A 23,582-nucleotide genomic window follows, 5' to 3' on the forward strand; every position below is an offset into this window, starting at 1 on the left:
TCCTCAGCTACATGGTATCTCCTTGACTCTGCCTACTCTATGTATCTCTTCCAGCCTGTCTTTATTTTGCCCTGCTATAGGCCAAAGCAGCTTTATTCATTATCCAATAGAGCAGCACATATACAGAAGGACATCCCACATCACAGGTTAGTCCTTCAAGTGATAAACACCTATAGTCTTTTGCAGCCTGTGGATGGGCAGTAGAGATCTAAGCACCTCCCTGCTTTCCGCAAAGTGCTGATAGAAGAGATTTCTTGCTGAGCAAAAATACAACAGGAAATGGAATTCCAGGCACCCAGTGGCACTGTCTGTAGTTTCACTAAGTGTAGAAAATGAAACCAGACCCTTTTGGAGTAATGTCACAAAGGATGCTAACAGTGGTTAAGAACTGAGGGTCAGAGCCCGTATGCTGGTGCACCCTCTAACCCCAGCACCTAGGAGGCAGAGGCAAGCAGTGTTCTGGGAGTTCCAGGCCAGCCTGGTCTATATAGTGTGTTCTAGGACAGCCACCGCTGTGTAGTGAGAACCTGACTCAAAATCAAATAAAAACAAAACAAAAGTTCCCGAGGCTCAGGGGATTGGGAGATAGCTTAGTCAGGAAAACCTGTTTGATTCTTAGAACCCATGTAAAACAATAGGCGTGGTGGTCACACTAGCTGAATGGGTGAGCTCCAGGCTGAGTCTCTAAAAACAACTGATCCCGAGGAGTGACATCTGATGTTGACCTCTGCAACGCACATATACATACGTGTGTATGCATATGTACCAACACACACACGCACACATACATACGTGTGTATGCATATGTACCAACACACATACATACGTGTGTATGCATATGTACCAACACACACACACGGTGGGGGGTGGACATGTGAGAACAGGCTATGGGCTTGTGAGATGGTTAAGTAGCTAAGACACCTGCTGCTAGGTCTACTAGTTCAATCCCTGGTAGATGGCTCCGCAGGTAAAATACTTCCTGCCAAGCCTGAGGACCTGCGCTGGGTCACCTTAACCCCCTAGTGGAAGGGGAGCTGACTCCTGCAAGTTGTCCTTTAATCTTGAGAACCATGCTGTAGCACTTGGGTGCCCCTCCCATTTTATTTTTTTCTCCTAAACTTTTTTTAAAATTTTATTTATTATGTATACAGTGTTCTGTCTGTATATACATAAGAGGGTGCCAGATCTCATTACAGATGGTTGTGAGCCACCATGTGGTTGCTGGGAATTGAACTTAGGACCTTTAGACAAGCAGGTGGTGCTCTTAACCACTGAGCCATCTCTCCAGCCCATACTTTAAGAATTTCTTTCTTTTTTTTTTTTTAAGGAACCAGAGGATGCCCCAGCCTTTAAGAGAACTGGCTGCTCTTCCAGAGAACTCAGTTTTTAGTTCCCAGCACCTATATAATGGTGCACAACCATCTACAACTCCATTTCCAGGGGATCCTATGTCCTTTTCTGATCTCTTTGGGCACTGGGCATGTACATGGCACACACACACACACACACACATATATAGACGCAGGCAAAATCATGAATTATATTAAGCCTCAAATTATGTAATTTTTAAATGTAACTTGATCAAGGTCATATAAAACTCAGTTGGTCCAGATGGTGCACACCTTGGAAGTAGAATTGGGAGGATTCATCCAGGAATTCAAGGCCAGCCCTGATTACAGTGATTTGAGGTGGGCCTGGAATGCACGCAACCATACCTCAACAAGCAAGGGAACAAGCAAACACCAAACCAACCAAGCCAAACCCCTCTGTGCCCTCTGGCTTCAGAGTGGTTCTTGCTTGTGTTTTTTCTTGGAAGGCCGTTTTACTTTTTCATGATGTGTGGACATCTGGAGTTCTGATTTACTTGGCAGCAATCACTTCTCATGCCTCTGAACCTTCTGCCTGGGCATCTCTAGGGCTGAATTCTCCTGGAAATTTTTCTGGACAGGTGTGAAGCTGTAAAGAATCTGGGGAACTGAGCCTGTGAGAGTTAACTCTACCTAGCAATCACGAAAATATGTCTGTCTGTCTGTCTATCTATCATCCATCACTGTCAATCAATCTATCTACCATCCATTCTCATTTATCTATTTATCTACCATCTATCTATCTATCTATCTATCTATCTATCTATCTATCTATCTATCTTCTACCTACTATCTATCTCTCTATCATCTGTCTTGTGTGTGTGTAAAATTAGCTTCTCAAAACTAGCTAATCTTAGAAACACCCAGATTGCACTGAATATTTATAGACAGAAAGATAAGTAGTGGGCTGGAGAGGGTTCTCTATCTGCCTTTGCTAAAGAACAACACAGATTGAGAAGTGCCAAGTGTGTGGGTGGGCGAAAGAAGTTTCGGCTTATAGTGGAAGCTGGTGTTTGTCTTCTCACTAGCTCTCCGGTTTGGGCCCCTGTGGCTCTCAGGCGCATTGGCTCGCCAGGTCTGTCGGTCTCTGCCCTCCACGCCCGGGATTAGTGTGAAGTGAGTTCCAGAGAGCAGTCACTGGAAGGAACCTTGTCCCAGCCCTAGTATTCACTACACCCTAACTCTGACTCGTGGAAACGCCCGCAGCTGACAGCCGGCTCACCTGGGACAGTCACCTGCTGTCCCCTTCCTTTCTGCTTCCAAACCCACGGGAGAGCCCCGAGGGCCTCGCTGCCCTGTTTCTAGGCTCCCCCAATGAGGCTAATTTTCAGGTGACTGTGTACGTGCTTGGCCCAGGCTCCTGTGCGCCGACACACGGAGAGGGAGCGTGCCGGTGTCAGGGACCGGGCGGGTCCATATCCGGGTGGACCGGGTGGGTAGGGCTGTCCCTCCCTCCAGGTCCCGAGGTGGGTTGGGGTTGGAGGGAAGGACCTGCGGAGATTCTCCGTCACCCCTTGGGATCCGAGTGGAGGCAATAGAAAGAAGGCTAGGGTGCAGGGCGCCGATCTAGGGCGTGCCCACCCTGTCTGCCCGGCCAGCCCCAGGAGCATCCCCAGTCCAGGCCCTGAGCGATCGCGAAGGACGAGGAGCTGGTGGAGGAGGGACCTGGAGCCCCGAACTTGCCGGGGAAGTGGCGGGAGGGCGGGGCCGGGCCCTGGTCTAGGCGGGAGGAGGGGCGGCCGCAGCTGCATCCAGCTCGGCTGGCTTCCTTCCCAGCCCTCTTTCCCTCCTCCTCCTCCTCCTCTTCCTCCTGTATGAGTCAGGCATTTCCCGGGGAATCGGAGCAGCCACGCGCGGCCCGGGAGCCCGGAGCTGCAGCAGCGGCGTCTGCAGCTGAGGCGGCGGCGGTGGGGCTGCCACCGCGGCGGCCACCCGCGCTCCGGGCGCGCAGCGACCATGGAGAGAACGACCCAGAGCGCAGACAGCGGCGGCGGCGGAGGCAGCAACAGCAGCAGCCGTAGCAGCAGCCGCGCCACCTCGGCCGGCTCCTCGCCCTCCTGCTCCCTGTCTGGCCGAGGGGTGGCCGGCCGATCAACGGCCGCGGGACTGGGCGGCGGGGGCAGCCGCAGCAGTCCCGGCTCGGTGGCCGCTAGCCCGTCCGGAGGAGGCGGCCGCAGGAGGGAGCCGGCGCTCGAGGGCGTGCTCAGCAAATACACCAACCTCCTCCAGGGTTGGCAAAACAGGTAACAAGCCCGTCGCCCGCGCCCCCGCGAGGTCCCAGCTTCCCGGGTGTGGACGGTGGCGCCACCCGCGGCCGGGGACTGCCTGGGCACCTCGCCCTTTCTACACCCTGGCGGGCATCGCAGCCGCGGGAGGGAGGCAGGAGCCCTGGTTTTCCTCCGGTGCTGGAAGCTTGAGAAATCTGGAGTGGTCACTGGATCGTCCCGGGTGGTTCCGGTGTCCTACCTGCCTGAGGTTTCTCGCACTCTAGAAGAAGGGCTGAGAGAGACCGACAGAGAGGCAATGCTAAGTGACCGGTGCAAAAAGCATTTATCACGATTGGTCTAGCACAGTTCTCCCCACCCCGTAGTTCATGTTAAAGTGTGATGTTTAAAATACAGACAACAGCACCGCCACCAACAAAGAGCCTGTCACTTGTCATCTTTGGAGCACCCCTCTTCCCCTCTCCTCCCCCCACCCCCACCGTGCATACTCCTTCGCGGGTGGCTCGAACGTGCAGTCTGTTATCCTTATTTCCCGTTCAGGTGCACGTGAAGTTTCCTGGCTTCTCTCTCAAAGTTGGCAAGCCTTGAATTGGGCGTGGTGGCAGACGCGTGTAGTGCCAGCGCTTTAGAGACTGAGGCCAGTGGATTTGAGTTTGAGGCTAGCCTGGTCTACAGAGTGAATTTCAGGCTAGTTAGAGCCACGTCGGGAGACCTTGCCTCAAGAAAGAAGTTGGCAAGTCTAAGGATGTCAGAGAATGGGATTCGCAGCATACTTGGGGTGATGACCGTGTGTATGGAAGGACTTTAAGGATTAGACTGACAACCCCCCCCCATTGTATGGAAGGACTTAAGGATCAGACTAAGGTCCCCTCCCCGGTGTGTGTGTGTGTGTGTGTGTGTGTGTGTGTGTGTGTGTGTGTGTTCGGAGAAACAAGCCAAAGATGAACCGCCCATGCAAAGACACTATTGGGGAGATCCTTGGACCAGCCTTCAGTAGTCCCTAGGTCTTCATAGATTTGGGACCCTTAATGGTTCGTGCCTGTGAAGTTTGAACCCCCGCACTGGAGTTTGACTTATCTCTGCTGGTGGCTAGCTAGCTCTTCCCACAGGCTGTTTGGAAATGTTCTTCTGATGGCTTCCAGACGAAACAGGGACTGTCACACACGTAACTCTGCTTGTAGGAAGAGAACCTTGGATGTAATGGAAAACGAACAGTTCTAGATAAAGAAGTCTGCATGTCTCCCAGGGTTTCCTTGGAGATTTGTTACTATGTTAGTGGAGTTGCTTTTAACTTTTGAATCTTTTTTTTTTTTACCCCTCAAAATAGCTTTGGCGGCTTCTTTTACCTCCCCCCCTTAAAAGCTGAAAACAGAGAGGTAGTGTGCGTAGGAGGGGGGGAGAGGGAGATAGGAGACGGGTAAACGAGATTTCAGTTTTTGAAAGTTGTGTCTCTGAATGGCAGTTCAAGGTGTCACAGTTTGAAAGCACGCTGGGCAATCACTTCTAATGCTGCTTCTTCAAGAGCTTATGGGGTCAGTTGAGCATCTGCCCTAGATAACAGGCATTTTCTTTGCCTGGCCATAGTATTTTACCTGTAACATGTATTAAAGGATTTCGCTCTTTGTAGTGGATTTAGGAGGGATTTGGAATTGTGTCCTTTTGCCATTTTTAAACCCACCGTGGTGTTTCTACTGGAGTCAGAGTTTGAGAAAACACAAAGTAAATACTAGCAATCACAAACTTAACCTAGGAAAACGTGCACACTACCAAGCATGCTCAAGGGAGGTCTAGACCTATTGCCTTTCAGTCATCCGCCAATGAATGCTCTTCCTCGCCTCTCCAAAGCATTTTCTCTAATGGGCGATGCTGTGTCCTGGCTTCTCTCCTATGTGGGGATCTCTCTGCACCATGGTCCGAGGTCCATTTAATGGTCAGGAGGTGATTTCTACTGACCCTGTGAGAACATGCGGCTCCTTTCCCTGGGGGTCTTGTAAAGGGAGAACTGTATCCATGAAGAGGAAGAGAGAAGGGGGCCAGGACAGGCTCTGAAAGCCACGGAGACCTCGTTCAGTTGTTTCCTCTCATCGCAGCCATTTATTGAGTGTCTGTTATGTGCCAGGCCCTGCTGTAGCGGCACAGCACTCAGGAGATAAGCCATGGCGGTCTTTTCATGAAGTGGCCAGGACACGGACCCAGGAGAGGCAGGCGCCCACCTACATTAGAGCCCCCTTTCTTTTCTTTCTCTCTTTCTTTTTGAAAGCAGAATTAGGGTTTACTAAAAGACATTTTCTTTTTTTTTTTTTTTTCGAGACAGGGTTTCTCTGTGGCTTTGGAGCTTGTCCTGGAACTAGCTCTGTAGACCAGGCTGGTCTCTGCCTCCCGAGTGCTGGGATTAAAGGCGTGCGCCACCACCGCCCGGCTACTAAAAGACATTTTCAAAGTTACTTATTTATTTGTGTGTGTACCCGTGCTTGTGTGTGTAGTGCACACGTGGAGGTTAGAGGTCAACATGTGTGTGCTCATGTGTGTGTGTGCTCATGTGTGTGTGTAGTGCACACACAGAGTTTAGAGGTCAACATGTGTGTGCTCATGTGTGTGTGTAGTGCACACACGGAGGTTAGAGGTCAACATGTGTGCATATGTGCTCATGCGTGTAGAGTAGTGCACATGTTAGAAGACCACTTGCAGGTTACCTCCTCCCACCATGTGGGTCTCAGAGATAGAATAAAAGTTGTCAGGCTTGACACAGGTGCCTTTACCCTCTGAGCCATTGTGCCCGTTCCAAAGATTGTGGTTTCCTAGACAGGGTTTCTCCGTGTAGCCCTGGCTGTCCTGGAACTAGCTCTGTAGACCAGGCTGGCCTGAAACTCACAGAGATCCACCTGCCTCTGCCTCCCAAGTGCTGGGATTAAAGGGATAGTCCACCATCACCCTGTTGAAAAGATATTTAGATACAGGCTTTAGGCATGGGCGTGAAAAGAAAGAGGCACTTGGGAAGAAAACGAGAGCAGGGATGAGCATGGAGTCTCCAAGAGACTGTCTCTTTTTGGTTGTTTATTATTTTTGAGATAGCCCATGTAGCCCAGGTTGGCCTCAAATTCAGTCAGAGTATTCCAGGCTGACAGTCTTGCTTCTCTGTTGAGCACCTGCTTTGTTTTAACTACTCCTTGCCTGGACTGGATCTGTCTTCTCCCGCTTTTTTGTTTGTTTGCTTTTGTTGTTATTGTTTTGTTTTTGGGACAAAGTTTCATGTAGTCCAGGCTGTCCTCAAATTCAGTATGTATCTGATGATAATCTTGAACTTCTGACCCTCCTTGCCTCTGCCTCCCAAGTGCTGGGATTACAGACATTCAGGGCCACCCTTAGTTTTGGCTGGAGGTGGTGTTGGTGATGGAACCCAGGGCTTCACGTATGCCAGGCAAACACTCTACCACCCGGGCTGCATCCCCAACCCCCACTTTTAGCATTTGTTATAAGGGCATGCGTTTGAGGAAGCTTACACCAAAATGACTGCTACCATGGTCTTCCTGGTTTTCCTTGTGAATGAGTCTCGTTTGCTTCTCTGTTAAATGTATATTTTCTGGGAATGAGTGAAACTGTCCAGAGCTGGCCATTTGATCCCTCAAGTGGCAGGTGCTAGGCCCTCCCCTGTGCCTGGGAGCCTTGAGTGGAGAACTGTCAGCTGAATGTTCTTGGGGCACTGACTGGCCTGCCCTTGAGGCACCTAGGAGCCACTTTACCATCGGTCTGAAAACATTCCAAGAGCCTTAGGGATCGCTCCAGCCCAGCTGCTGCTTCAGGAGCCACGGTGCGAGTGAGCTCTGGTCACCTGGAAGACTTCAATTAAAAAAAAAAAAAAAGCTAAAAATGTAACTTTCCTCCCTCCCCCCTTTCTCCTTCCTTTGTTTCTTTCTTGTGTGTGTGTGGGCACACGTGTTCCATGGCATGTATGTGAAGACCAGGAGACATTTGTGGAAGTCAGTTTCTTCCTTCCCCCATGTGGGTCCTCTGCATCCACCTTAGGTTGTCAGGCTTGGGGCAAGGCTCTTTCCCAGGTGAGCAATCTCGCCAGCTTCAGACCTTCCTTCAAGACAGTCTTCAGTGAGCTTTCCTTGGCTCTGGCTGCCTCGCGGCTGATTTCGTCCAGATCTGTGGAGAGAGAGCACTTCCTCTGTTGTGCTCCAGCAGGAAGTTTGTGATTGGTGCATTTTGAGGCCTGTGATTGGTGCAACTGGAAGCTGCGCTATAACTGAAGCACACTACAGCGCTTCACACAAATCCACCCGCTCCCCCCCCCCCCCCCCCCGTGGCTCTCCTCATGTTTTTCCACCGACCAGGGCCCCACCCACCCATGCTGCCACCGGAGTGTGGAGTGCCTGTCCCTACCCACTTGTGGTCTTTGTGTATAGGATGAGCAAAGTGGGGGACACGAAGAGGAGATGTAGCAGAGAGGGCCTTGGTAGGGCTGAAGCAGCCATTGCGCTCTTCATGAGGCGATTAGGAGAAGAGATGAGTGGAAGCGGAGGGACAGGGTGACTAAGGACTGTGGACGTAGAGGAAGCAGACTGTAGGCCTTGGCCACTGGAAAGAGTACCAGGGACCTGCCTGGCCGTAAGAGCTGGGGATCCTGACCCCCAAGGCTTGAAAGCCATCCATACTGGCCATTGCTCGGAGCTACCAGCATTAGCTGGGGCTAATGAGCCATGGATCGCTGCCTGGTGAGTGCAGGGCTGCGGAGGGTGAAGAGCTGCAGGCTGTGACCCGAGCATCCGGAGTTCTAGAGCGTGGGGTCACGGCTCTACTTGTCAGAGTCCAGCACTGAGTGTCTGTCTGTCCAGCCCTCAGGCTCTCTTGGGCTTGTTGAGGTCTCAGAATCATAGCAGACACGGAGGAAACTGATTTTCACTCATTTGTGGTCTCTGTCTGCACAGAACCCAAGAACCCAACCCGGCCACCCAGTTGGGAATATTACCATTAAGTGTGTGAGGCGCATGTGTAGTTTTGGATAGGTTGCCATCTGTCTGTTGGTCTTCTCTGCTGATCTGTGTTTGGTTGTATGGACATACAATATGTATAGCTATACCAAATGGATATATAATTTGTGTTATAGGTTGATTAGAGAGAACATCCCAGTTTTTGACCCATTTGGGTGGTGTTGCTATGAATATTCTAATGCATAAACATGTATTTCTTCTTTTAAAACATTTAAAATGGCTAGGCAGTGGTGGCACATGCCTTTAATCCCAGCACTCAGGAGGCAGAGGCAGGCGGAATTCTGTGAGTTTGAGGCCAGCCTGGTCTGCAGAGGGAGTTCCAGGACAGACTCTAAAGCTACACAGAGAAACCTCTACAAACAAACAAACAAACAGTAAATAAATAAAATTGCATTTATCTATTTATATTTCTCTCTCTCTCTCTCTCTCTCTCTCTCTCTCTCTCTCTCTGTGCATGAATGCATGGCTTTCTGTGAAGATCAAAAGGACAACTTGCAGGGCTTGGTTCTTTCATTATTTAAAGTTATCAGGCTTGGTGACAAATGCCCTATCCACTGAGCCATCTTACTAGCTTCCCCAATCCCACCCCCTCAGGCCCTCTTTGGCTGTTGTGAGGGGGGTAGGTGGGGAAACAGGATCACAAGCATCTCAGGCTGACCTCAAACTGGTTGTGTAGTAAGGTTGACCTTCAACTGCTGGTCCTACTGCCTCAAACTTTCAAGTGCTGGGATTCTAGGCACTCACCATCAAAGCTTGATTTATTTGGCACTGGGAACTGAACTCAGAGCTTCATGCATCCAGGCAAGCACCGCCCCTTAAAGGGAACTCCCCCATCTTGTTTCTCTCGGTTTCAGGTGGCTGCTGCATTCCTTGGCTTTTCACTGTACCCAGCCAGTGTTTGGCAATCTTTCTGTCGCTTTCTTCTCTGGTGCTCCAGACCTGCCACGGCCTCCCCAGAACTTGTGTGACCACACTGAGCACCCACCCAGATAATCGAGGGCAGTCTTCCCATCTCAAGATTCCTAGTGATACCTGCCATGTGCCAGCATCCCCACCATAGAAGAACAACAGAGAGATGCCAGGATTAGGATGTGGGCATCTTGGGGGTAGAGACACTATTCAGCCTCTCTCAGGGCTACAGCTTCTAAACTGGCTTTTAAAAAAAACTATGTTTGTGTGCCTTGTGTCTGTGCGTGTGCGCTGTCAGAGGACAACCCCCAACCCCCCGTGTGGACCTACGCTTTCCATTAGTTTGAGATCAGATCTCTTATTTGCTGCTGTGTACCCCAGGCTAGCCGGCTGGAAAATTTCCAGATTTCTGTCTTGCCTCCCATCATCTTGTAAGAGTGCTGGGACTTTAGATATGTGGGCGTCAGCAGGCTTTTGGTGGTTTCTGGAGATCCAAACTCAGATCCTCATGGTTGCGTGTTAAATCCTTTCTATGCTGAGCTCTCTCCTCAGCCCCAGTTGTGAGGACAAAGGGGACTTTGGTGATGTGAGGTGCACTGTGGGTGCTGGTTCCTCTCAGTCTGTTTGTGGACAGCTGCCTGCAGTCTCCGGGAAGGGACAGTGACTTAGCCCTCTGTGCCCTGAGCGAAGGGTGGAAGAGAGTGTGCTGGAAGCTCCGAGGCTGTCTGCAGTCCTTTCTGGCTCCTGCTGATGTGATTTGGGGATGAGCCAAGACAGAATCAAAGAGAGAACAGTCCAAAATTCGATTTTTGACAACCCAGACTGGGTTGAATATGGTCACAGCTCCAAAAGAAAGTGCTTTATTTGTGTCTTCTACCATGATATCAATAACAGTGATAAAATTAGGAAACATTATATGTGGCTTTCTGTTGTAACTCCATTATTTGAAGGTCAGATAAGTCCTTTGGGCCATGAGTAACTTTCTCGTTTGGCCTTGCAGTTTTAAGGAGACTATTTATGTTGTGTGGTTTGGTCCTTTTCTATAAATATATTGATGAAAATATAAAAGGGTGTGGGCTTGGGATATAACTCATTTGGCAGGGCATTTGCCTTGGATTCTCTGAGTTTACCCTCAGCACTGTGCATGTGGGAGCATGGTGGCATCTGGTGGTGTTCATCTGTAATCCTGGTCCTTTGGAGGTGGAGGCAGGAGGATCAGAATTTAAGGTTGTCTTCAGTTAGTTTGAGACCAGCCTAGACTACATGAGACCCACTCTTAAAATGTAAAGGGAAAGGAAGGGAGAAAGGAGGGGCTGGGGAGATGGCTCACTGAGTAGAGCACATGTGCAAATGACCTGAGTTCTAATCCCTACCTCCCATGTAAAGCTCAGCATGGTGGTGTGTACCTGCCACCCACTCCAGGTAAGAGGATCCAATCCAGCTGGGATGGTAAGACCTTCAGGTGGACTGAGACCCTGGCTTAAAACATAGAGGTGGAGGGGCCAGCGAGGAGATGGTTTACTTTGATGAAGGCCCTTGTTGGACGAGGGTGGTGATATTGTCGAGTCCACAGAAAGGTGGGAGGAGGGAACTGACTCCTGAAAGCTGTCCTCTGACCTGCACACATGGGCATCCCCATAGTAATGATAACAATAATAATGTATTAAAATATGGAGAATGACGGACAAACACACTGGATCTTGACTTTCGGCTCTTGCACTGGCGAGAACACCTATACACACTCACACACATGCATTCACTTTATACACACAAAGTTGAAAGGCAACTGTCTTAGGGTTTTCCTGCTGTGAAGAGACACCGTGACCATGGCAACTCTTATACAGGAAAACACTTAATTGGGGTGGCTCACAGTTTCAGAGGGTTAGTCCATTATCATCGTGGCGGGGAACGGCAGAGTGCAAGAGGACATGGTGCTGGAGAAGGAGCTGAGAGATCTAATCTTGATCTGTTGGCAACAGGAAGTGGTCTGAATGTCACACTGAGCAAAGCTTGAGCATAGGAGACCTCAAAGCCCGCCCCCACAGTGACATGCTTCCTCCAATAAGCCACACCTTCTAATATGCCCCTCCCTATGAACTTATGGTGGCCAGTAACATTCAAACTACCACAATAACCTATGTTAGTCTTGACTTTTCACTATGGGGTGTTCTGAGCTTCAAGGCTATAGGGAATCTTTTGGAAAATGTGGGTAGGACTGGGGACCCTGCCAGCCTGCGCTTGGGGAGGCAGAGTGGATGATGGGACATAGATGACTTACAACTTGTCTCTGTTGTCATTAGTCTGTCAAGGTGTTGAAATTCACCTGGAGACAATCTGGGCAGAATCAAGGAAACCTTGACGATGCAGTGTGAGCGGGTGACATATCCTTCAGAGTGCCTCCTCTTTGCAGGTAGTCTGATTTGACAGGATGTTTACAAAAGGTTGAGCACCTTTTGTGTTTGTGCCAAGTGCCAGGAGGTACAGTGATTTTGTCTCTCTTCTTTAGTTCTTGAAAATTTGTCTTATTACTATGTGTTGGTATGCTTGTGCCAACACATAGTGCATGTGCAGATGTCAGAGGATAACTTTATGGGCTGGGTTTTCTTCTTCCAATTTTATGCAGGTTCAAGGGCTTGCCCTCAGAGAACCAGGCTTTCAAGTCCTTTGCCTGCTCAGCCACCTTGCTGTCTCTTCTCTCTCTCTGTCTTCTCTCTCCCTTCCTCCCCTTTCTCTCTTCCTGTCCAGGATGGCCTTAAACTTGCTAAGTAGCTGAGTGTGACCTTGAATTTTTTTCCCCTTCACCTCCCAAGTGCTGGGATTCCTGGCAGTTATTAGTAAAAGTAATTCTTTTTTCCCCCCATTTTTTGAGATGATATCTCACCCTGTAGTTCAGGCCTGGAATTCACTGTGTATATTAGGATGGTCTCAGTTTTGCTGTGATCCTCCTGCCTTAGCCTCCCCTGAGTACAGGTGTGCTCACCTGGCTTCCGTCTGGATCAGTACCATGGGGACAGTATGTGTTATGGGGACATTGGGGTCTGAATTAGTTATTTTCCCTGCTGTTCCCACCTGACTTCAGTGACTTCAGCACGGAAGGGTTGGTTTCTTTGGGCTTGCGGTTCAAGGGATGCAGTCTACCCTGTTATGATGGGAATGGTGGCAGGATTGGGAGGATGCACCTGTGATCAGGAAGCTGAGAGTGAACAGGAAGTGAGCTGGGCTATCGGACCTCAAGTCCCACCTCCCAGTGACATACTTCCTCCAGTGAGGCTCTTCTTCCTAAAGGTTCCACAACCTTCCCAAACAGTGCCACCCGCTGGGGAGAAGTGTGCAAACACACAAGTCTGGGGGCTGTGATGGTTGACGTTGGCAGTTTGGCAGACTCTGGACTCAGCTGGGAGGGCTCTCAGCGGGGAATTGTCTAGGTTAGGTGAGTAGGTGGGCGTGGCAGTGATGGGTTAACTGAGGCGGGAAGACCACCCACACTGTGGGCAGCACCATTTCATCGGCAAGGACCTGGAGTGAATAATAAGCAGAGGGTGAGCCATGTGTCAGCGTCCAGTGCCCTGGGCCTCTCTCCTTTGGGAGCTGTGTGACCAGCCGCCTTCGCTCCATGGCCTGACTCCCCTGCTGTGAGGGTGTAACCTGGAACTGTGAGCTGATCCCGTCCCCCTTTTCCTTTCTGTCGCTTTTGCCAGGGCAATGCGTCACAGCAATGGGAGAGGTAGCTGAGATGGGCGCTTCGTGTTCAAACCTCAGCAGGCACCATGGAAAAGCCAGGAGTAAGGGAGTCAGGGATGGGAACTGCGGCTGCGTGCTCCTGGCGCATGCTCCAGGCACAGCTTGGGAGGGCAGTTGCCTGGCCTAGGAGCTGGAGGGGCAGAAGACAGGTTAGGACCTTAGAGAGTCAGAGGAGCGCTTGCTGAAGACAGGCCTGGGAGGAAGGTGCCCCTGGAAGGGAGCTTGTTGAGGACACTGGCTTGGAGGAACCAATGGAGACAGATTTTAGTAAGCCCAGAATGCAGGGTATGTGTGGACCGAGTCCACAGAGGAGACCTAGACAGGTGTGAAAGGCTGTTGTTTCCTGGGGCACTCTTAAGTCTCCAGACCATAGGTGCGAAAGGCCTGTATCGGTACAAGGTAGACACGGGCCTTGGAACAATTTATAAACACACTGTTCAATTTTGTCCTTCAAAGAAATGGAGGTGCGCACAATGCAAATCTGTCTCCCTCTTCTATAGCCACAGAACACATTGAAACATTATTACGTATGTCTTTATTTACTTTGTGTGCATGCATGTGGGCACACAAGCCATCGTGCTCCTGAGGAGGTCAGACAACGCATGGATGTCGGTTCTCTCCTTCCACCCTGTAGATCTCAGGAATCAAACTCAGGTCTTGAGGCTTGGTGGCAAATGCCTTTTTATCCTCTGAGCCTACCTTTTGGCTCTGACCCTTGTATTCTGGGTATCAGCAGGGTATTTACATGCTAATTTCCTGGATCCTTTGCTGTACCCTCCTACTTTTTCCTTCCCTATTAGAATGAAGTCATAAGGGGTAGAACTAGCAAGCAGATACGATGGCAGGACTCCTAGCAGCCATGCTGAACCCCGAGGTAACCTGGATGAAGGCCAGAAGAGACTTGGCCTCCAAGGACTTTGTGCGTGAGAGCCTCTTCACAGATTAACTTTAGAATTTCCCATGAGGAGGAGGGAGTGAGAGTCTTTTGTATGTCCCTATTCATAGTCAGCTCCAACTCCCCAACCCCAAAGATGTAGATAGAATCCCGTGTTACAGATAAAGAACCTGAGGAAGTGGTACACGCTGTCCAGTCGGTGATGTGAAGTCTGGAATTGTCTGATTCCAAAGTGTGTCTTCTTTTCTTTCGTTTTCAAACATTTGTTAATTTTTATTATAGGCATATGAATGTTTGCCTGCGTGCGCATGTGCGTGTGTGTATGCGTGCGCTTGTGTGTGTGTGTGTTTGTGTGTGTGTGTGTGTGTGTACAGTGCTTGAGAGGCCAGAAAAGAGCATCTGATACCCAGGAACTGGAGTTACAGACAGTTGTGGGCTGCCATGTGGGTTCTGTGAAGTGTATCCATGTCCTCTGGAAGAGAAGCCAGTGCTCTTAACCTCTGAGCCGGTTCCCTGGCTCCCTGGAATGTGTTTTCTTTCCTCTGCTCTTAGATAAACTCTTGGTGGTACATCCCCTCATTTTTTTAGATGTGACCCAAGGCTTTGCCTCAGGCGAGACCAACTGTAGCTCATTCCTTTCAGGAAAACTCCATTCTTTTCTCTTCTACCTCCGGCCTTTGTCTATGTCTCTTTCCAGGTGTGGCCTTCAGGAAACAGCAAGCTGTGAGTTTTAATGTGGTATTTTGATTTTAGGGTCCTTTCTGTGAGTGGGTGGTTGGAAACTCTACAGTGTAGGTGCCCTAGGTTTGCAGCTTTCTCCTTAGATGACCTTGCCAGCTCTTGCTCATGCTGAGCTGGTCCTCTGTGTCCTTCTGTGCCTGCCTGGTTCTTTTGGTTCTTTTTAGGTTGAAGGGGGGGATGTTTGGCCTGCAAGAACTGATAGGTGAACTTTTTTAAAGAAATATTTTTACTTTTTATGTGTATGAGTGTTTTGCTTGTATGTATGTGCACATGTATGTATGTGCATATGTATGTATGTATGTATGTATGTATGTATGTGTACCATGTGCATGTCTGGTGCCTACAGAGGTCAGGAGAAGGTGTGTGATCTGGAAGGATGGTTGTGAGCCACCACATAGGTGCTGGGAATGGAACCCAGGTTCTGCAAGAACAGTCAGTGTTCTTCACTTAAAGTCTCTCTGCCGCCTGTCTTTTTGTTTGTTTGTTTGTTTGTTTGTTTTGTTTTGTTCCAAGACAAAGTCTCACTTTGTAGACCAGGTCATAGTTTTGTCACTCTGACACAAACTTTGACATTCCAGGAAGAGGAACTCTCCACTGTGGAACTGCCTCCATTAGATTGGCTTGCGATTATTTCGGAGAGATATTTTCTTGATTGCTGATTGATGTGGGAGGCCCCAGCACACAGTGGGCGGAGCCACTTCTGGACAGGTGATCTGGGCTGTATAAGAAAGCAGGATGAGCAAGCCATGTGGAACAAGCCAGTAAGCAGCTCTCTTCCATGGCCTCTGCTTCAGTTCCTGCCTCCAGGTTCCTGTCTTGAGTTCCTGCCCTGGCATTCCTGATGATGGACTGCAACCCCTATGCCAAATAAACTCTTTCCTCCCCAAGTTGCTTTTATTCGGGGTTTTATTATAGCAACAGCAAGCAAACTGGGACACCAGGTTTGCCTGGAACTCTTTGTAGGTAACCCAAATTATTCTAAATTCTTGAATTTTTGGCAATCTTCCTACCTCTATTTGTTGTAGGGATTACAGGAGTGTGCGACTATATTTGGCTTATATAGAGGTTTTTTGTTTTCCCTTTCTCGCTTTATTGTACAGGGGATTGAACCTAGGGCTTTGTGCATGCAAGGCAAATGCTTGGCCAAGCCCTTTGCTGGATCTTGACTTGCCCCACGGCCTCTGATTTATTAAGCTTGGTATAGATTTTGGCTGATATAAGGTCACGTATTTGTAGAATGAACTTCGTGTTGGGGATTCCTGTGTGTACAAATTGTTCTTGAAAATGGGCATTGGGGCTGGGATGGGGCCTGGTTGGCCTAGCATGTTTCACACCCTGGCTTTGATCTCTTGCACTGAACAAACTGTCTGTGATGGGTACACACTTGTAATTCTAGCACGCTCAAGGTTGAGGCAGGGGGATCAGAAATTCAAAATCATCCAGCTGGGTGTGGTGGCACACACCTTTAATCCCAGCACTGGGGAGGGAGGCAGAAGCTGGCATATCTTTGCCGTTTTGAGTTTGAGGTCACCCAGATCTTCATGGTGAGTTTCAGGTCAGTCAAGGATGCATAGTGAAATCCTGCCCAAAACAAAGCAAAACAAAACAAATCAGAAACCAGCTAGGATTTGACTTAGTTGAGTGTTTGCCTAGCAAGCATGGGGACCTGGGTTCTGTTCTCAACACTGAATACACCAGGCCCGGTAGTCTACATCTGTAATCCCAACACTTGGTAGGTAGAGTTAGGAGGGTCAAGGGTTCAAGGCCAGCCTCCGCTTACCAGGAGACTTGTCTAAACAAAACCAAAGGGGCTGAAAAGCACAAAGCCACGCTGTGGAGAGAACACTATCGGGCTGTGGTGGCTCTTTATTCCATTGATGTGGTGCTCTGACACCTTGAAGGGGCTCTCAGTCCAGTCTTCAGCATGTGGGGGAGCAGTTGCTTAGATAGCTGGCAGCGCTGGTCACGAGTGCCCACTGTCAGAGGAAACAGCCAGGGTGCTCCCTCCTTGAGTACTCAGGATCCCCTGCCCCAGGTGAGGAAACAGCCAGGGTGCTCCCTCCTTGAGTACTCAGGATCCCCTGCCCCAGGTGTGCAGAGTTCAATTGTCCCTTCCCACATCAATTAACATAATCTAGATAATCCCCAGGAGCCTGCTGCTTACCACAGTTCACATCCCACGTGATTCTAGACTCTGCCAAGTGACGATTATGGCTAACTTTGTTTTCTTAGTCTTTTGTCCAGCTGTCTCTTGGTGGTAACTTCATCACCCTGACTAATGCAGGCCTTCCTCCTCCTCTGGAGGAGTTGGCAGCTGATTCCTTGGGTCCGAAGGGCACTGTGGTAACAGTTACCTCAGAGGTGACCTGTGATTTAGACAGTTCTGGTGTCACTCTGCAGGGTTGCCCTTGGAGTGAGCTGAACCTGAGCATGCTGTTAAAACCCAAAACTTTAGGGATTTTTGTTTCTAGGTAACGCTACGAGAGAAAACATCCCACACCCTTTTTGTGTGTTTTATTTTTGAGATAGGGTTTCTCTGGGTAGGCCTGGCTGTTCTGGAACTTGCTCTGTAGACCAGGCTGGCCTCGAACTCACAGAGATCCAGTTGCCTCTACCTCCTGAGTGCTGGGATTAAAGGCAGGCAGCATCATGCCCTGTGCATGACTTTCTTAAGACTGAATAAAAAGTCTATATTGTCGGCTGGCACAACACGGGGAACTTACCCAAATCCTGCAGGCCTGAGCTTCACTGGTTTTTGTCTTTTATGTCCAAAAGCCACATCCCGATTGATACACTTTGGTTAGCAAGAGCAGTTAGTGAGAAGTGAAACAACAGAAGCCCCGAAGCAAGGCTAGTCCATTTGGAGACTTTACTGGCTCCTGGAGCTATGAGCTGTCTTTGATGCAATAGGCCTTTGTTCCCGTGTTTGGCAGGTGTTGGGGCTACATGATGGGTTTTAAGGTCACATTGTGCCTCCAACGTGGTGTCAATTGTGCTAAGGTCTAGGTATCTGTTAAATTCATTTTTCTCTCTTGTTCAAGAACAGGACAGACCTTTTTTTATGGGCGGGGCAGAAAGGCAAGGTTCTGGAAACCCTTTTGGCTGAGCAAGAGAAGTAGAGGGGTCTGTGAGATCCGGTTTAAGTCTGACGTCTGTTTTTGTCTTTTCCTATTCTTTTGGAGACAGGGTACCATGTAGCCCAGGCTGTCTTCAAATTCTCTGTGTAGCTGAAGATGAGTTTGAACTTTTTTCCACTTTTTTTCTAGGTAAAAACAGACCCAAGCTAAGTTGGGTCAAGCGAGATAGCATCTCTTCATGTCACAGGGTTGCCTGAATTTCTGTCGCCCGAGAGCTTCCTGCCTCTTCATTTCTTGTCTGTAGCATGATTGATATTTGTAGTATTTTTGTTTTATTTTTTGACAAGTGTCTCACGATGGCCTTGAACTCTTGAGGCTCATGCCTGCTTCTCCTAGGTGCTGGATTTTCAAGTGTAGCTGTTTCCTGGTTTCAGACTTTAAATTCTTCTATGTAACAACAAAAATAACTTCAGGCCTGATGCTTGATTTCCATGGAAGTGACATTAAGTTGACCAATGACATTTATGTAAGATTCATGGCTTGGATAGCCTTGTGTTGATGTTGATTGCTTGGTTTTGGTACATGTCCATTGAAGTATCAAAGGGCAAAGGGGTATTATGTCCACAGCAGATTCCAAAGGAGTTAAGGAATAAAAGGGGGTGGATGGAAGGCTAGGAAAGATGTTTCGGTGGGTAAAGTAACCCGAGTTTGATCCCCAGCATTCACCTCAAAAAATTGGGCATGGGGGTCAGAGAAGATGTCTTAGCACTTAAGAACACTTATTGTTCTTCCAAAGGACCTGGGTTCAATTCCCAGCACCCAAATGGCAGCTCACAACTGTCCATAACTCCAGTTCCAGGGCTCTGATGTCCTATTCTGACCTCTGAGGGCACCAGGCACATACGTGGTACACAGTCATACATGAAGGCAAAACATTCATACACACAGAAAATTAAAAACAAATTAAACTAAAACAAAACAGAGTCAGCCATGTGGTCCCTGTGCCACAGTGTCAGGGACATCTGTATCCTGGGACTTGCTGGCTAGATGGTCTTCCTGACTTTGCCAGCTCCAGGAGCTCTGAGAGACCCTGTCTCAAAAATAAGGTGAATAATAATAATAATAATTGTAATAGACATTTGGCATCAATTTCTGGTCTCTACACATGCACACATGGGTGAATGCATGTGCATACACAGGCATCTACCACACACGTACACACACACATGACACTCACAAATCCACACATCTCATATGTATATAAAATTATAATTCAACTATGAAGCGTCAATGGTTTGTTAGGAGTAAATAGCTCTTAGGCGGCTGTGCCTTATTGATAGCACACTTACTTGGCATGGTAAAGCTATGAGTTTAAGCAACCCCCAATAAAACAAAAAGGAAAAACAAAGATGTCAAAAATAGAGGGTAAAGTAGCTCAGTAGGTAGTGTGTAGTGTGTTTGCATTTGGTGCGCCAAGCCCTATGTTTCCTTCTCAGCATCTCATAAGTTAGGCGGTGGCATGCTTGTGCAAAGCACTTGGGAGGTAGGGGCAGAAGGAATAAGAGTTCAAAGTCATCCTTGGTTATGTAGCAAGTCCGAGGCTAGCCTGGGCTACCCAAGACTATCTCATCCTTCCAAACAGATAAACACATAGGTCTTTGTAGTCTGGTAGCATCTATGTAAACTTGAAATTACATCGATTCTATTACATTTGATCTATTAAAAAATAAAGGGTGGGCTGGGCATGGTGGTGCTTGCCAGAAAGGCATCTCTGGGTTGCATTGGAGGAAGAATTACCTTGGGCCATGTATTATACAAACCACTGATACAAACTGATAAGCAAACACACACACCCACAATCTGTGCATTATTTTTGTGATCTCTCCACTACTGTCTTCACGTAATAAGGGTTGGGCACCTGGAATCTTCCTCAGTGGCCAAGGAAGTAGCCATCCTGCAGCCAATTCAGCTTGGCTTGGAAGGTGCCCAGTGTGGTCGCCGACCAGATACAGAGGACAAGGACAGCCCAGTTTGTTATTGTCTACAAGCAATTGTGCATTAAACTAGGTGAAGCGAGCTCATTTGCAGCTTAGGAAAGGGCCATTAAGCCCCAGGGAGATTTGTGTGTTTATCCCTCCCCTGTTAGTTGTTTGATATTACATAACCAGCAAGCGGTTTCCCCTGGCAAATGGGATAAAATGGTCAGCGTGTTGCTTGCTCTTCCCCAGTTCTGACAGGACGGTGAGAAGGGCCTGCCCTCTATAAGCACGCCAAACTTCATTCTCTCTGCCCCTTCCTCCCTCACTTTGTGTTTATCGTGTGTGTGAGAGAGTGTAGGGGCACACACGTGGTGATAAAGAGGACAGCTTGTGGGAGTTGGCTCTCTCCTTCCATTGTCTGGGTCCCCGGGATTGAACTCACATCGTCAGACTTGGTGGTAGGTACCTTTACACATCGAGCCATTTTACCATCTCAAACGCACGATGTACAGATTTGGGGATTTCTTTTAGAAGTCTTTTAGAATTTAGAGGTTTGTCTTAGAATGGCTTGTGGAATAAAGAAGGGCAATGGAATCTGGCTTCGGAATGTTCTGGTGAGGATGGGCCACTTTCCAAGGTGGACCCTCCTGTGGACCCTCCCTCCTCTGATGGGACCGTAGAATGAAGGCCTTGGGCCTTGAGGTCAGTTTAAGAACTTGCTTCTATGTTAAGCTGGCAGGTGCTCCAAGTTAGACCTCAGTTTGATGGCTTCTGGGAGGTCAAGGTTCACAGGCGTGTTTTACCACTTACGAGGAATTCGCTCATTGTGTGTACAGGTGGAGGATAAAGGTTAACTTTGAATAGCATCCTTCAAGTGTCCCTTACCTTATGTTTGAAGACAGTATCCCATGACTGGGCTGGAGCTCACCATTCAGAGTGGGCCAGCTGGCTAGGGAGCCCCGGGATCCTCCTGTTCCCATCTCCTCAGCACTGCAATGACAAGTGTGTATCACCATACCTGGCTTTTTTTATGCGTGTGATGGCAAGCTTTGATTGTCATCTTGACAAAACCTAGACTCACCTGAGAGGAGATTCTTAACGAGGGTCTGTCAACAGTGGGTTGGCCTGTGGGCTGAGTAAGTTTGTGGGGGATTGTTTTAGTTAAATTAGCTGATGTGGGAGGAACCCGCCCACTATGGGCAGCACCCGTCCCTCGGCTTGGGGTCCTGAACTGTGTAAGCCGGAGAGAATGAGCTGAGCACCAGCAAGTGAGCATGCATGCATCCGTTCTCTCCCTGCTCTTGCTTGTGGATTAAATGTGCCCAGCAGTCCCAACCTGTGATTCTACACAGCAATGGAATGCAATCTGAACGGGAGCTAAAATCAGCCCTTTCTTCCCCGAGTGGCCTTTTGCCAGGGTATTTTATCACAGCCACACAAATGCAACTAGAACACGAGGATTCTGGGGATCAAACTTGACTTCCCATGCTTGAGGGACAAACACTTTCCCAAGACCGAGCTGTCTCCCTAGCTTTCTCTTTCTATTAAGAATCAGGGTTCTTCTGTCCCTGCCTCACAGACCTGGGCAGTGGTTTGCATATTAACCAGGCAGAGCTCAGCACTCAGATTCCTCCTCTTGACTGATCACAGGTTGCTGCTCCGAAAGGAACAGGTGTCTCTTTTTACAGCCCTGACGCGGCAAGGTCATAGCCTCGACCCTGAGACACTTGGTCCTTAGTTTTCATCCTGGCCTCGAAGACTTGTAGTAAGAGAATGCAAAGAACAGATTAAGGAAAAGTCAAGGAGAAGACACCCAGGTTTGCCCAGTGATGGGGTTCTCCTTGCCCTTCTGTGACTGGCTGGCCTGGCCTTTCCATACGAGCTCATTTGGGTGAAGGGAGTACAGCATCCTGCCTTTTCAGGCTGAGATGGGAGGATGCAGGGCCCTCAGTGAACTTTACATCACCAAGTTGCCTCATTTGTGAGATGGGGCTAATGTAACCCCCTACCAGTTAAGTAAGTCAAGTTTGTAAGGTTTGAAGGCTAGTGCCTGGGGCACGTGAGTGTTAAAGAAAGAAAATAGAGGCCAGAGAGAGGGCTCAGTGGTTAAGAGCACTTGCTACTCTTCCATAGGACCAGGACTCAGTTCCCAGCACATGCATGACAGCTCACTACCTGTAACTCAAGTTGGGGGGAGTTCTGACGCCCTCTTCTGGCCTCCAAGAGCACTGCACACACACAGTACACATATGCACAGACAAAACACCCATATGCATAAAATAAAAATAAATAAACCTCAAAAAAGAAAGAAAATAAAGGCTGACTGAGTGATAGATGCCTTTAATCTTAGTATTTGGGAGGCAGAGGCAGGTAGGATGCTGGGAGTTCAAAGGTCAGACTGGCATACATAGTGAGTTCTAAGACACCCAGGGTTACATAGTGAGATTTCCCTTAAAAAAGAAAGACAGAAAGAAAGAGAGAGAAAAAAATAACTATGGGCTATCTGCATTCCCACAGCGCTGAGGGAAAAGAAAAACCTCAGAGTACTTTTTTTTTTTTAATTTTTTTCTGCCAGCTTGCTCCCAGCACTGGGTTTACAGTACACACGGGCATGTTTGCATGGGTCTGGAGGATTCAGACAGTGATGACCTTACCTTAGGGACACTGAACTGTGTCCCTAGCCTGACGTCATGCTTGTGATGAACTGGCCCATTTCTCACACGTTGAATCTTGGTGTGTAGAGTCATCCTTTATTGTGTTTCTGAGGCCTGTAGTGATGTCTCCTGTCTTGGCCACTCCTCTCTGAGACCAGATTTTGTGCTTTGTGTCACAGGCTAACCTTGAGCTCATCATGTAGCTCTGATCGGCCCCACAGTTTCAGCCATCCTCCTGCCTCAGCCTCCTGACTACTGGGACCACATGTGTGTGCTCCACCCCAGCCCAGAATATAGATTTAAATGGATGAACACTGAGAGAGGCACTGGGGCTCAGGACAGCGTCCGTCTCAGAGGCTGTGGAAGGTGATTCTATCGAATTGTTACCAGGAAGCATTTCTGACTGGATGCCTTCAGAGACTGAAGAGCAGACAGTAAACAGGACTTGAGTGAAGTCGTGGGGAAGTCAGGTTGAATGGAGGCACATCCTGCTCTCAAAGCATCAAATTACTGGAAGCAGTTCTGGCTTGGCAAATATTTCCTTCTGCCTGGGGGTGCTTTAGGACAAGTCCTTGGTGGGGCAGGGCGAGATGGCTCAATGGGTAAAGAGCTTGCTGAGCGAGTGGGAGGAAGTGTTCAAATCCCCATAAAGTCGGGCATCGTCCCACGCATCGGTAATCCCGGTGCTCCCAGGTGAGATGACGAGAGGCAGGTCTGCAGGCCAGCCAGCCTGCCAGTGCAGTAGCCGACAACCAAAGAGACACCTGTCTCAAACAGGGTGGATGGTGAGGACCAACATCCAAGGCTGTTCTCTGACCTCTGTATTCATGCTGTGACACACACATCTGCACACATGCATATCAGACACATTATACAAATGGCCATACTTTGTTTGCCATTGGCAGGCGTCTCTGGGGTGGGGCTTGCTGCTGATGCCCTTGAAGACATTGGTGATGGGTTTTTAGTGAGAGTGTTTAGGGACAGGAGGTTCAGAGGTAGT

General features: G+C 48.9%; 1 protein-coding gene across 2 annotated transcripts in view; it reads left to right on the plus strand.

Annotated features, from left to right (window-relative positions):
• Positions 1–2,825: 2,825 nt before the first annotated feature.
• The window catches only part of Osbpl10 (oxysterol binding protein like 10), a 229,753-nt gene continuing 208,996 nt past the window's right edge, over positions 2,826–23,582 (plus strand). For both annotated transcript variants that reach the window (XM_005348051.2, XM_005348052.3), the window contains exon 1: positions 2,826–3,610. In XM_005348051.2, coding sequence (XP_005348108.1) covers positions 3,324–3,610 — 287 coding nt within the window. In that variant the 5' untranslated portion in view covers positions 2,826–3,323. The remainder of the gene's footprint in view (positions 3,611–23,582) is intronic.

The sequence above is a fragment of the Microtus ochrogaster genome, chromosome 5, assembly GCF_000317375.1.
Source record: "Microtus ochrogaster isolate Prairie Vole_2 chromosome 5, MicOch1.0, whole genome shotgun sequence".
In the NCBI taxonomy this organism is placed as follows: domain Eukaryota; kingdom Metazoa; phylum Chordata; class Mammalia; order Rodentia; family Cricetidae; genus Microtus; species Microtus ochrogaster.